Here is a 13,802-nt window from a genome sequence, read left to right on the forward strand (position 1 = left end):
TGAGGACACAGCTGGGGTTAGCTCACATGTTTCTTTGGGCCTGGAAAATACTAGGAACTCAGATTTTATTGGACTGAGCTGGTCCAGTCCTCATATACAACCCAGCTTTGAGGGTGCCTCATGTTGAGCTGGTTAGTTCAGTTCATGTGATTAAACAGACAAACAAACAAACTAACTAAACACATTAAAAACACATAGCTTGAGTAACTATTTTTTGAAAAGAAACAAATGCCACTGTGCCTTGGTCCAATGACGAAGCAGAGGAGGTAAAGGCACTTGACTGTCAGGGTTGACATTGTTTAATACAAAGAGATAAATATAGCTCCTATTTATTATCCATGGTTGAGTTTTTGAACTGGTTCCCTTGACATTGGTTCACAAGAATGTCAAAATATTTTTTCATTAGAACTTAATCAGGAAACCATGTAATTTAATTTTTGATATAAAATTTGTTTTAAATTAAAAAAGTTGTGTGTATGGCTATGCACACATAGGAGCAGGTGCCCTCAGAGATCCGAGGTATTAGGTCTTTATAGCTGGGGTTTACAACTGATTGTGAGCCACCTGATGTGCGTCCTGGACAAGCTTGGGGTTTCTGCAAAAGCCACATTCACTTTGGACAGTTGAGTCATTTCTCCAGCTCCTAAAATGTATTTATAAAATACTATAAGTATGGCTTTATACTGTTACTGGAGTGCCATCAATTGGACCTGCTTGAGCTATGAAAAGACTGATTTGGGGGCTGGAGAGATGGCTTAGCAGTTAAGAGTACTGACTGCTCTTCCAGAGGTCCTGAGTTCAAGTCCCAGCAACCACATGCTGGCTCATGGCCATTTATAATGGAACCTGGTGCCCTCTTCTGGCATGCAGGCATACATGTAGACAGAGCACTCACATGCATAAAAATAATAAAAAAAGGATTATTTAAATGATATCAATAACTACTCATTTAAAGGATGAAATTGGCTCATTCTTTCAGCTAATTATTGAAGTCCTTTTTACATGCATTTAATTTAAACACACAGAATTAGGAAGGTATGAGGTGAAAAATGCTCTAAGACACTGGCCAATTCCCATACCCTAAAACGCTAGCCTCCACATCCACCTAACAGAATAAACAGCCATGGCTGCAAACCAATGTCTGAGCTGTCACACCATCTTTTTCTACAGGGTTCTAGAAATTAAGAACCACATAAGAAAGCTTTCTGTATTCAGGAGAAAAAAAAAGGTAACTCTCCTATCATCCGATGGATTGGGGAGTCTTCCACTTGCAAGTGTCTTAAATAAAGGCCACTGGTAGAAATGAAGATACAGTTGGTGCAACAGGAAACAATCACATCAGTGCTTGAGGGAGGATGGTGTCTAACCTTAATGAAGTAATTGAATCCAGCGACAACTTGAGTTTTATACTCAACGGCTTTGAATATTTCATATTTCTCATTGGTTTTCTCTTCGAGCTGTGCTTTGACCTTATGAGGAGAAAGAGATGATGTTAGGGTTGTGTTGACTCAGTTTACCTGAGTCACAAATCTGGGAACTTCATCCTGCTGAGAGTGCTCAGTGATGCTGATGTGCCTGGGCTGGCAGGTCCAGCCTCTAATCCCAGAACCTGAAAGACTGAGGCAGGAGAATGTCATTCAAGAGTTGTTTGAGCTATGTAGCAAGTTCCAGGCTACTTGGGACTAAAAATTAAGATCCTGTATCAAAAATCAAAACAGCAAACTAAACTAAAAACCATGTAATCTTTTTTTCTCAATAGAAAAACCTTTACACAGGCACGAGGCTGAATTACTATCAAATCACTGCAGTATTACACAATAGTCATAGTTTAGAGCCAGCCCAATAGCTAAGCAAGTAAAGTCGCTTGCCCCTAAGAAAGTGTGACAACCTGAATTCCATCTTTGCGACCCACATGGTGGAAGGAGAGAATGCATTCTTGCAAGTTTTTCTGTGATCTACACACACACACACACACACACACACACACACACACACACACACACACACACAGGGGATGGAAGCTTAGATGCTCGCATTGCTGAAAGGAGTTAGTCTCACATTCAGTGTGTAGACATTTACTGAATGTTATGTATCCACCCTTTCTCCGGGTGCTCAGCTAGACCCTATAGGCTAGGATCTGTTATGATCACTAGGGCTCAATTTCTGCTAATAGCCAAGCTCCAGGTTTCTACCAGGGCTGAGAAGGGGCAATAGCTCACATCCCAGGATGGAGGATGTTGAGGATAAGGAGGAGGATTGGGGTCTAGCTGTTGGTCATACAGATCCATCAGGTCCCCTGCTCTCTTGACTCGGCCCTCAAAATTTCTGGTGTTGCCAATGCCAGCCATTAGCAATTTAATACAGCTGTATTTGAGCTGCTGTATGAATCTCCTGTGTGAGTTGGATATGCCCTCCACAGCTCAGCCTCAATCTAGACATCTCTCAGTTTTCATCTTCTTACTTCCATTCATATCCTTCAGGTAGTGTCTACTGATTTCCTGTTACCTTTTTCATGTTCCCCACAATCCTTTCCTACACATGGGAGGAAAACCAACTTCATCTTCAATATATCCTCTTCATTGAGAAGTTGGTGCAGTGCTCTCTGATGAAGCATTTGGATGCTTCTAGCTTCAGTCAGTTCCCGAGGGGACCCAGAGTTCTCATAAGACCCTCTGAATCTCTCCTCTCAGCGGGGAGATGTTTTCAGTCCTTCTTTGCTGGTCCCTCAGTGGACGGTTAGAACTATTTTCAAATGCATCTTCAGACTGAGTTCTTATATTCGATTAAGTTCCAACAGGTACCACTCATTTGCCCCCAAAGCCTTCAGAATAGGTGGGGTGGCAACAGTTGTTTTGTTGAAATGAAAAATGAACCTTTAAGTCTAGGAAAGAGGACAGGAAGTGAGTGGGAAAAGACTGGACTGACAAGAGGCAGGGTGCAGGAGAGGAGCCATGGACAGCTGTCCAGAGAGAGGCTGAGTGAGAAGAGGGGCATACCTCAGGCTCTCTGCATCCTGATGCTTTTGAGTGGCCAATGGAAGGATGCCAGCACTGGGTATCCGCTGGACTAGAAAGGCCTAAACTCTACACTAATCCCCAAACTGATTTATTGAGTCTCATTTTACAAGGAAGGAGCTTGAGGTTAAGGTTAAAAATCATTAATCATTGTCAGAGCAATTTTAAAACCTTTGTTTGATAACAAGTTTCTGAGCTGTAATCCATTGGGTTTTTATCCTTGGTTATTTTTGAATTTTATTTTATTTTTCATGTTAATTATGTGGCTGTGTGTGGGTGTGTGCACATGTGAGTGTAGGTACCCATGGAGTCCAAAAGAGAACATCAGATCTCCTACAGCTAGAGTTACAGGTAGTTTTGAGCTATCTGGCATAGCTCCTGGGGATTGAATTTAGGTTCTGGGCAAGAGCATTATGCATGCACCATTAACTGCTGAGCCATCTCTTTAGTCTCAGGTTTTTTTTTTTTTTTTTAAAGCTGCATTGTTTAAGTGCTGATTTCCATCTTGGATCCAAATTGCAATTTCCTCATCTTACTTATGTATGAGGATCAATGTCCAGAATTTTCCAGGGGAGAACTGATTTCAATCGCTCTGTTCCTATCCTTATAGCACTGGTGCTTGCCCAATGTGTGGTTCATTGTGGAAGATGTAGCCTCTCTCCCTTTTGTAGTAAGACACATTTGTGTCCTTTAATGGAGGAATCTACAGACCTGGGTGATGCTGGGCAGTTGGGAAGTAGGGGAAGAGGTGAGTGGGGAGATTGTTAGTGATAATTTAAGAATCAGAAAGTAGCTTGGCACTGAGCAAACCACCAGGAGGGGTACCGGAAGGTGCCAGAAGGTGCCAGAAGGTGTGCAGCCTGATGTGACAGATAGGACTTGTATTGTACCGTTGCTGCTGTCCTTGCAGTGTCTTATGGTAGCTGGAGACTATGCATTTGCCACTTTGTCCTCCCTCAGAGGAAGGGGCACCTGGTAAATACATTTACTCCAGAGTTGTTCTGGCTTTTCCAATTAGTGTGAATCTCTCTGAGTTGTTAGTTTTCTAGGATCTGAAGAATCGAGCCATGGAGGCATCCACACCAATGCATTTCCCAAACCTGCAATCATTTTTCAAAGCAGAATGGATAGAAGACGCTGGATGCAAGCTAGATAGATGCTATTTAAGGAAATTTCCAATAAGAAAAGAGAATTCAGAGGCAGTATGGAAATATGGCAAGGCTGGTAGGGCATGTCTTATGGATATTTGTCAACTGATATGCTTAGAAGGAAATATGAAGAAGAACACGCAGGACACAAGAAAATGAAGCCATTAGACTATGAGTGGGGGGTAAGAGCATAGGACTGAAGGAAGTAGTTAGACCTGAAGCATTATGATACGTGAGGGTGTTCCCTTGTAGATACCAGCAATTTTCTAAGCAGAGTAAGAACTGAGAAACTTGCTGGGGAGACTGTGGAAGGCAGGGTGGGGTGGAAGGCAGAGGCAGAGGATATAGATCTCTAGAAAAACATCAGCAAATAGAGCTAAAGGGATGCTGTGTGTCCCCAGGGTCCTGCTGGGACATGGATATCCTTGTATCACATTGGAATGGTGAGCTTTCAGTGGTTTTGTGACTCCCTGAAGCAGAAGTGGAGGAGAAGGGAGGGCAGAGAGGGAGTGATCTCTCACTGAAGATTGGAATGTCATGGATCACAGGATCATAGGAATTAGAGTGGAGGAGTATAAGAAAACATCTATCTTGGATAGGTGACCAAAAGAATCGAGGCTTGTTCTCATAAGACCGGAGGGTGGGTGCCTTGAGATTCTGGTATGACTGAATGGCAGGTTCTCTGGGGATGGGACAACAGAATTGACTGTCCAGAAAGTTTAGGTTGGAGAGAAAGGAACATAAATCTGTAGATGAGGTCAATGGGAGCCATGGGTTGCTAAAGCTCAGGGTGTGCCCAGCTGCACTGAGGTATTTGTGTGGTGTCTTGGCCAACGAAGCTCATGCTTAGCATGCTCTCCAGGGGTGGTGCTCACTGACTGGCCAGGTTTCTGCGTGAGGATGAGCATGTGCAGTGTGCACATACATTTGCATGTGTAATCACTGCCTGTGCTTCTAAAAATAATCCTTAAAGTAATATTTCTTTCCCTCCAATAAACATACTTGGAATTCTCATCCAGTGGCTATTTACGTAGTCAATAAAAGATCACCAGCTGCAGTATGGAGTTGTTATTGGAACCAGCTGTTCCTTTGGCAGTCCGTTGGACATGGTTTGGTTTTTCATGGGTGGGAATGTGCATGGCTCTTTATTTTATTTCTAAGTTTATTTTGTGAATTTTTCTGAGGGCAGAGACCATTTGATGTCCTCGTTCCTGGCTTAGTGACCCAGTGGTGTCTAGTAAAAATCAACATTATTTTCTCCTTCTTGTTTTTTCAAGACAGGTTTTCTGTGTATGGCATTGGCTGTCATACTAGAATTCAATTTGTAGACCAGGCTGGCCTTGAACTCAAAGATCTGCCTGTCTCCGCCTTCTGAGTGCTGGGATTAGAGGCCTGTACTACCACTGCCTGGAAATCATAAACTTCATCATGTGGGTTCAGGCACTGAGCCACCTAACCATCTGATAATGTTTTCTGAAGGACAGACTTAAGGAATACTTGTCTTTCCTGAAAATTCTTACATCCTCCCAGTCCCAAAGCCTGTTTGCCTTTCTGTGGGTTTGATACTCAATTCCCAGGGCATGAAGGTACCACTTCTCTGTGGTACTTTCCTTCTCTATGTGGGGAATGCTCCAGTTTCTCCCTTCCCTCCTCCCTGGTGGAGGTCTGCTAGCACCCAACAGTTTCCCTTCTAAGACCACTTAACATTGGATTTTTGAAAATAAAAAAAAATCTCTATATATATCTTAAAATATAAAGAAATAAAAGTACAAAGTTAATGACAGGTAGTGAAGATTTTCCCTCGATGTCCCTCAGATCATTCTAGGGACACAATAACCCCCTTTGGCCTGACACTGTGTCATCATCAGTGACAACTGACATCATCTTGGAGGAGTAGACTGAATTTCCTGACTTAACAAGGACTTTCCTTAGTATGTGGCCCATGGCATTGTCCCCTGGAGGGGGAATGATTGCTGTGATTGAGAAAATGCTTCCTAAAAATACACATTTTACTGCCTGCTTCTCTGCCTCCCAACACTTTAGTGGGAGTTGTCCCCTTAGGCTGTCTCCTGCAAGACAGGACAGATGAGTGACATCTGGGAGCTGAGCTGCCACCCTGTACCTGCTCACCTGATAGTAAAGGGGTTGGCGGCAGTGCCTAGTGTTATTTTTGGTCTTAAACCTGTGATCATGAAACAGTGATTAAATAAGTTTTATTTATTAAAAATTCCCCTAAATATCCTGATTTCCTCTATACTATTCATTCTAGGGAAATGGAGGCCATGTCTTTCAGCCATTTCTGTAGCTTCTACGGTTTGTAGCCAGATGCTTGGCACCTCCAAGAGACTCAGGAAATGTCCCTATGTAATGGTTCTTGGCTATGCATCTCGTGTGGCGATTTAAACCTGAGTCCCTGGCTTCCACAGAGAAGGCAAGTTTGCTGCATTCCCTACTTCTGATTTCTGCAGAGCTCTCCAATGTGCTGAGGCTGTGCAGTGGGAAAGGACAGGTTAGTTTATTATCTGGGTGACTCTTAAGCATCTTGAATATAAGTTTCATCATCAAAAAATAGGATGGAATGCATCCTTGCATGCCAAGGGGCTTTGAAGATCAATTGAGAGGTGGGACAGAATCAAGGCTTTTAAAACAGCAAAGCTCCTTCCTGGGCTAAGATGACCTTGTTAATATCTGTGTCTCATTCTGCTTCTCTGGAGCTCCAAGAACATACTTCTTAATTAATTTTATTACTCAAGATGGTCCACAGAGGGTGTCCTTATCAAGGTAAGTCCTTTCAGCTTTCAGTAGCTTCCTATCTTAAAAATTATATGATCAAACTACATTTTATGTACATATAAAATCTTAAGAGAACTAATGAGAATATCATGTTCGAAATTATCCTAGCCGGGCAGGATGACATACTCCTGAAGTCCAAGATACTTGGGAGGCTAGAGGCAAAAGGATTACTAGAACCTGTGAGGTTTGGACTACTCTGAGAAAGAGAAATAGCGAGACCCCTGTTTCAAAAGAGCGGTTATTCTAGATAGTCAGGTGATCAACTCTTAAAAATAATTAAAATCTGCTGTACTTTTTCATTTCATAGTCAAGTATCTCCCTAGAGACCCTGTTCTTGGAACATCTCAGGGCTTTTTTTTGTTTTGTTTTTTATTTCAGTCAACATGAAAATCAGCTATGTCTCATTGGTGTATTTGTTCTCTAAATCATTTTTCTGCATGTTATTTTAGTTAGTCCTTTTAGGTCTTTCTTCTTACAGGTGAAATGGAGGACTTTTCCTTCCTTGGCATCCTGTTTTAGGGTCTCATCTCCCCCAAGCCTTCTAGGATGCCGGATATATCAGGTCCTGCAGGAAAGTGAAGTCGTGGGTAGGAGTGCCTACACTCCCAGAGACCTTGGAAGCCCTCTCAGATCAGTATTTTATCTAGGTTGACAGGTGACTCATATGCACATTTAAGGTTGACAACATTAACCTGATGTGAGGATCCTAATGAAGGTATAAATATTTAATATTCCTCAAAAGTAAAATGCTCAAAAATATTTACTATAATAAACCTATGAGTGAGAACTATTTAGCCTTAAATATTTAATCATTAATTTTAGGACTGTGACCCTCTGTAGAATGTTCAGTGCCCTAAGCATGAAGGTTCCCATCTGTTCTACTCCCATAAGATCTGATGGTGCCTAGCATGGTGGCACATGACTGTAATCTCAGCTCTTGAGAAGTTGAGGCAGCAGGAGTGCCTTAAGTTTGAGGTTAGCCTGAGTTACCTGTAGGCTAGACCATCTAGGAAGACCAAGTTTCAAAGAAATAAAGACACACACATACACAAGAAAACAAATGCACAAACAAGCAAATAAACAAATAACAAACCAAACTGATCTTGTCTGTCAGGATGACTCGGCTTCAGAGAAGAAAACAACATGATGTAAGAAAATAAAGTGACAGATTACAAACCTACCTCTGTTGTTTACATGCATTTCTCCTTTGTAAAACATGTAACATGATTCATCTTTTTATATAGATGATAGTTAAGCAGCATGTATTAACTTGCTAGAAACATTAAGTTTCATTTTAAATGTGATGATTTGGTGGGCATAGCATCTTGGAATCAGCTCAGAGATTTTATTTATTTATTTATTTATTTATTATATGTAAGTACACTGTAGCTGTCTTCAGACACTCCAGAAGAGGGAGTCAGATCTTGTTACGGATGGTTATGAGCCACCATGTGGTTGCTGGGATTTGAACTCTGGACCTTCGGAAGAGCAGTCGGGTGCTCTTACCCACTGAGCCATCTCACCAGCCCCCAAGCTCAGGGATTCTTAAGAACTTTAAGAACCTCCATATATCAGCTTCAACTAGAGAAACTAGAAAATTCCATCAGTAATTAGAGCTCCTGGGATCAGACATGTGAGGTGTAGAGATGATCCAGCATGAATTCTCCTTCAGCTACTGGGGAAACTGAGGCTTCAGTAAAGAGTGTGGCTTGGCTGACTTTACTCTTGGGATGTTAATATTTCTCTGAAAGGTTTAATGTTCCACTTATAGCTGTTATAAAAATTCTGAACAAAACCTGTATTTCTGGTTTCTGTGATATTTCACACTTATGAGAGGGCCAAATTATGAATCAAATTCTGAAAATTTGTTTCAGATCAAGCTTTTTCCTGAAGTACATTGACTCACCTGGTCAACAATCTCCTGGACTTCTTCTGTGGCAGGTCTGGCCTCCGACAAGCCTCCAGGTATCATTCTGATGAGTTACTTCTTTGCTGGGCAGGATGCTGAGAAGAAATGATCTGGCAAGCAGGGAGACTTAGGATTTTAAAGGTATCCATAAACTCCTCCTACGAAATGTATAATCACATTATCTGAGGGAATGGGGAAATGAGTGTGGCCTCAGGCAAGCCTTATTGCATCCCTGAGAGGAAATGCTGAGTAGAGTTGGAAAGAAATGAGGTGGTGGACTTGATCAAGTAGGTGTGCCCAGAACTCAGGTGTGGTGAACATGGTTCCTCCCTGAACCCTCTTTGCAAATAAGGTCATGCTGTTGTGTCATAAGAGGAAGAACATGTCTAACCTGCATCAATATGTTAAACCTCAAAGGCTTCTTTAAAGACAATACTTAATAATGTCAAGGCTGCTTGCTTGGGATCCACCCAACTTTATAAAGATAATAAAACTGTCTATGGTGGATTTTTCCTTGCAGTTTCTAAAATGTTTATCCCCAAACATGAAGAATAACATGGCATACACCGTCATTTCTTGTGCTACTATTGATTTCTTTTTGTTGTTGTTTATGTTTTGTTGTTGTTGTTGTTGTTTTTTTTTTGAGACAGGGTTTTTCTGTGAAACAGTCCCTGCCCCTCCTGGAACTCACTCTGTAGAGCAGGCTGGCCTCGAACTCACAAACATCTGCCTTCCTCTGACTCCCAAGTGCTGGGATTAAAGACATGGCTTGTGTTCTTTTGTATTTAAACAATCCCAGAAATCAAGGTAAACGTGATAAATACACATATTTGAAAATAACAAAAATTTTTCTTACTAGGGGATGAGACTCTGTCAAAAAAACAAAAAACCCAAAAAACTGCTAAATCACCTTTTATTAGACGTATAGTACCCAGAGTGTCTGGTAATCTTTATCTAATACCAGATTCTTAGACTTCTTTAAAGAAAACCCTGTGCATCAACTGACACAAGCAAGGATGTATTCCATCTTATTATTTTTTTGATGATGAAACTTATTTCTGTGAAGTTTGACTTATAGAAAAGAAATACAGCCTTCTGAAAAGAAGAAAAGGGAACTTGGCCTGAGGGGTCACTGTCTATTCATATGTTCTGATGCTTTGGAGAAGAAGGAAACAAAGCTATGTGCCCTGAATGATGCAGATACACTGCAAGCTTCCTTTTGTGCCCTGTGCTTTCCCCTTTACAACCTTTGTACCCTATGAGTTGCCCAAGATGGCACTTTGTGGATGAGACCCCATCTGCTGTCATGTGCTCAAGCAGTGCTCCTTGGGTGGACTCTGGACTCCTGCCTACTAGCTGTCATCTCATAAACATTGACCTTCAAGTACTGAGAGACCAGGACTTCAGTAACAGCAGGAACGGTGGCTCATGATTCTGCGGTATGTTTGCCATGATAGGGAAGGCATGCGGTAGGTGAGAGGCAGCTGGTCTCATGTGTCTGGTGTCAGGAGGCAGAGTGACAAGTGCTGGCTCTCAGCTCACTTTCTCATTTTTATTGAGTCTAGGACCATGCTATGATGTCACCTATATATAAAATGGTTCTTTCCATCTTAAATGACCCAATATTGAACATGCTTCAGTGAGGTATAGATTTGTATCCGGGACTTTCAACCATATCCCATCAAGTTGGCAGGATTAACAATCATGATTGTCCACCAGACTTCTAATAGATGATTTTATTGGAGACAGAATATTGATATTATGAGGCACAAGCTTTCCTTGAACTCCCCATGTACCCCATCTTGACTTTGAACTCATGATCCTCTTGAATCTGCCTCTAAAATTCTAGGATTATGAACATGTGCCTCTATGCCCAGTGCTAACATCTCCCAATTTTAAATGGCTTGTTTTTGAAAATTTCTTTGCTGATGTCCAGAATCAGTAAATGACACTTTAAGGTTGGGGATGTAGGTCCATGTTAGAGCTCTTTGCAAAGCTTGCTTAAGGCACTGGTTTAATCCCTAGTGCCACCAAGAAAAATAGTCTTTCCCAAGGCAGATCATAGAACCATACCTGATTCTTTAAAGACAGCCATAAAACCTCGTTCGAAACTTCCCCTGCCCTTTGGGTAGGTCTTGACCCTGAGCAGGATGTTTAACCAGCCTTGCCTAGTAGTAGGTCATAAAATCTTCATTCTTGGAGAGGTTCTGCCTGATACCACAGAGACGGACCGCCTACCAGACAGACCAAGAATCTGAACAGACCAGGCTTGCTGGTTCTCCTACTCAGTCTTTTACCAGTAACCCATAAACCTCCCTGTCCAGTCACATCTGCAGTTGTAGCTGTGCATTTTGGGTAAAATAAAACCATTGAAAATGTGCAGCTGGGCTGGTGAGATGGCTCAGTGGGTAAGAGCATACGACTGCTCTTCCAAAGGTCTGGAGTTCAAATCCCAGCAACCACATGGTGGCTCACAACTATCTGTAACAAGATCTGATGCCCTCTTCTGGAGTGTCTGAAAACAGCTACAGTGTACTTACATAATAAATAAATAAATCTTTAAAAAAAAAAAAAAGAAAAGAAAATGTGCAGCTGCTGTTCTTGGGTATTTAGAACTCCATTTCCAAAGTGCCTGTGCCATTTAAAGCTTTGATTACATAAACCGGCCCCACTTTGTGTGTGTGTGTGTGTGTGTGTGTGTGTGTGCTGTCTTTTGTCATAGGAGTATGAACCTTAGAAAGTAGAGAATGAGTCTTACCCTCTTGCATGCCCCTACATGACATTTATTGTAATGATTCATTTTGCACTGAGTCAAAGTTTGAAATATGCTTCTTTGACACACCTTTCTTAAAAAAAAAAAAAATACCTTGGCTCATCCTGTACTTGTTGTGTTTATTGTATGGACAACTACAGAGAACTAGATGTTGACATTTGTCTTAGTTACGGTTTTACTGCTGTGAACAGACACCATGACCATGTCAACTCATGTACAGCATTGAATTGGGGCTGGCTTACAGGTTTGGAGTTTCAGTCCATTATCATCAAGGTGGAAGCATGAATGCATCCAGACTGGCATGGTGCAGGAGGAGCTGAGAGTTCTGTATCTTCATCTGAAAGCTGATAGGAGAAGACTTACTTCTAGGCAGCTAGGATAAAGTTCTTTTTTGTTTTGTTTTGTTTGAGACAGGGTTTCTTTGTGTGGCTCTGGCTGTTGGCTGTCCTGGAACTCACTGTGTAGACTAGGCTGGCCTCGAACTCAGAAATCTGCCTGCCAAGTTCTGGGATTAAAGGTGTGCACCACCACTGCCTGGTAGGATGAGGTTCTTAAAGCCCATGCCCAGAGTGACACACCTACTCCAACAAGGCCACACCTCCAAATAGTGCCACTCACTGGGCCAAGCATATGCAAACCATGCCAACATTCTAAGGTTGTCAGGGAGGTGTGGTGGTGCTCGCCTTTAATATCAGCACACGGGGCTGGGAGATGGCTCAGTGGGTAAGAGCACCCAACTGCTCTTCCAAAGGTCCAGAGTTCAAATCCCAGCAACCACATGGTGGTTCATAACCATCTGTAACAAGATCTGACGCCCTCTTCTGGAGTGTCTGAAGACAGCTACAGTGTACCTACATATAATAAATAAATAAATCTTAAAAAAAAAAAAAATCTCAGCACACGAGAGGCAGAGGTACATGGAATTTTCTGAGTTCAAGGCTAGCCTGATCTACATAGTGATTTCCACACCAGTCAGAGCTTCTCAGTGAAACAATGTCACACAAACAAAAAATTATTTTAAAAGAAAGCCCTGGGAAGCAGCTTCGCTGTTTTAAAATCCTTAATTTCTGTCCCACTTCTCAGTTCATCTTCCAAGCCCCCAGACAGGCAAAGATGCATTCCATCCTACTTTTAGATGATGAAACCAAGACTCAAAATGCTTAAGAGTCACCCAGATAAGAAATTATCCTGTCCTTTCCCTCTGCACAGCCTTAGCACACTGGGGAACTCTGCAGGAATCAGAGAGAAGGAATTCAGCAAACTTGCCTTCTGTGTGGAAGTCAGGCTCTCAGGCTTAAATCACCATGGGAGATGCATAGCCAACAGCCAGTTCATAGGGACATTTCCTGAGTCTCTCCTAGGATTTCAACATCTGGCTACAAACCATAGAAGCTACTTAATGGGCTGAAAGACACAGCCTCTTTTACATGGAAATTAACGGTGTAGAGGAAATCAACATATCAAGGGAATATTATAAAATAAAACTTAATTAAGCACTGTTTCATGATCACAGGTTTAAGACCAAAAGGAAGACTAGGCACTGCTGCCAACCTCTTTACTGTCAGGTGAGCAGGTACAGGGTGGTGGCTCAGCTCCCAGATGTCACTCATCTGTCCTGTCTTGCAGGAGACAGCCTGAGGGGACAACTCCCACTAAAGTGTTGAGAGGGAGAGAAACAGGAAGTAAACTATTTTTAGGAAGCATTTTCTCAATCACAGCAATAATTCCCCTTCAAAGAACACCATGGATCAGATACTACAGAAAGCCGTTGTTAAGTCAGGAAATTCAGTCTACTCCTCCAAGATGATGGTCACTTGGGTCCCATACAATGTCAGGCCAGAGGGGGTTATTGTATCCCTAGAATCAGCTGAAGAGTCCCAGACAAATATCTCCACTCTGTGTCGTTTGTATGTGTCAAATACTTTGCATTTACTGATCAAACATAGACATACCTATTTGGGCCCTTCATTGCAAATCATGATTATATTGATTTTTGCTTTGTTTTTATTTTTTGAGTGTGTGTGTGTGTGTGTATGTATGTGTGTGTGCATTTTTATTTTTTAGGTAGGTTTTAATGGGTAGCCCCAACTAGCTTGGAACTTACTTTCTTCCTTCCTTCCTTCCTTCCTTCCTTCCTTCCTTCCTTCCTTCCTTCCTTCCTTCCT

General features: G+C 41.9%; 1 protein-coding gene across 2 annotated transcripts in view; it reads right to left on the reverse strand.

Moving 5' to 3' along the window:
• The window catches only part of Csta (cystatin A), a 331,127-nt gene that overhangs the window by 1,889 nt on the left and 315,436 nt on the right, over window positions 1–13,802 (reverse strand). The window contains exons 1-2 of one of the 2 annotated variants that reach the window (XM_021209632.1): window positions 8,862–8,927; window positions 1,368–1,469 (exon numbers count right to left, since the gene is read on the reverse strand). The exons of the other annotated variant lie outside the window; for it this stretch is intronic. Coding sequence (XP_021065291.1) covers window positions 1,368–1,469; window positions 8,862–8,927 — 168 coding nt within the window. Of the gene's footprint in view, window positions 1–1,367; window positions 1,470–8,861; window positions 8,928–13,802 lie in introns of those variants that run through there. 2 annotated transcript variants of the gene reach the window in all.

This window comes from Mus pahari, chromosome 12 (genome assembly GCF_900095145.1).
Source record: "Mus pahari chromosome 12, PAHARI_EIJ_v1.1, whole genome shotgun sequence".
Lineage (NCBI taxonomy): Eukaryota > Metazoa > Chordata > Mammalia > Rodentia > Muridae > Mus > Mus pahari.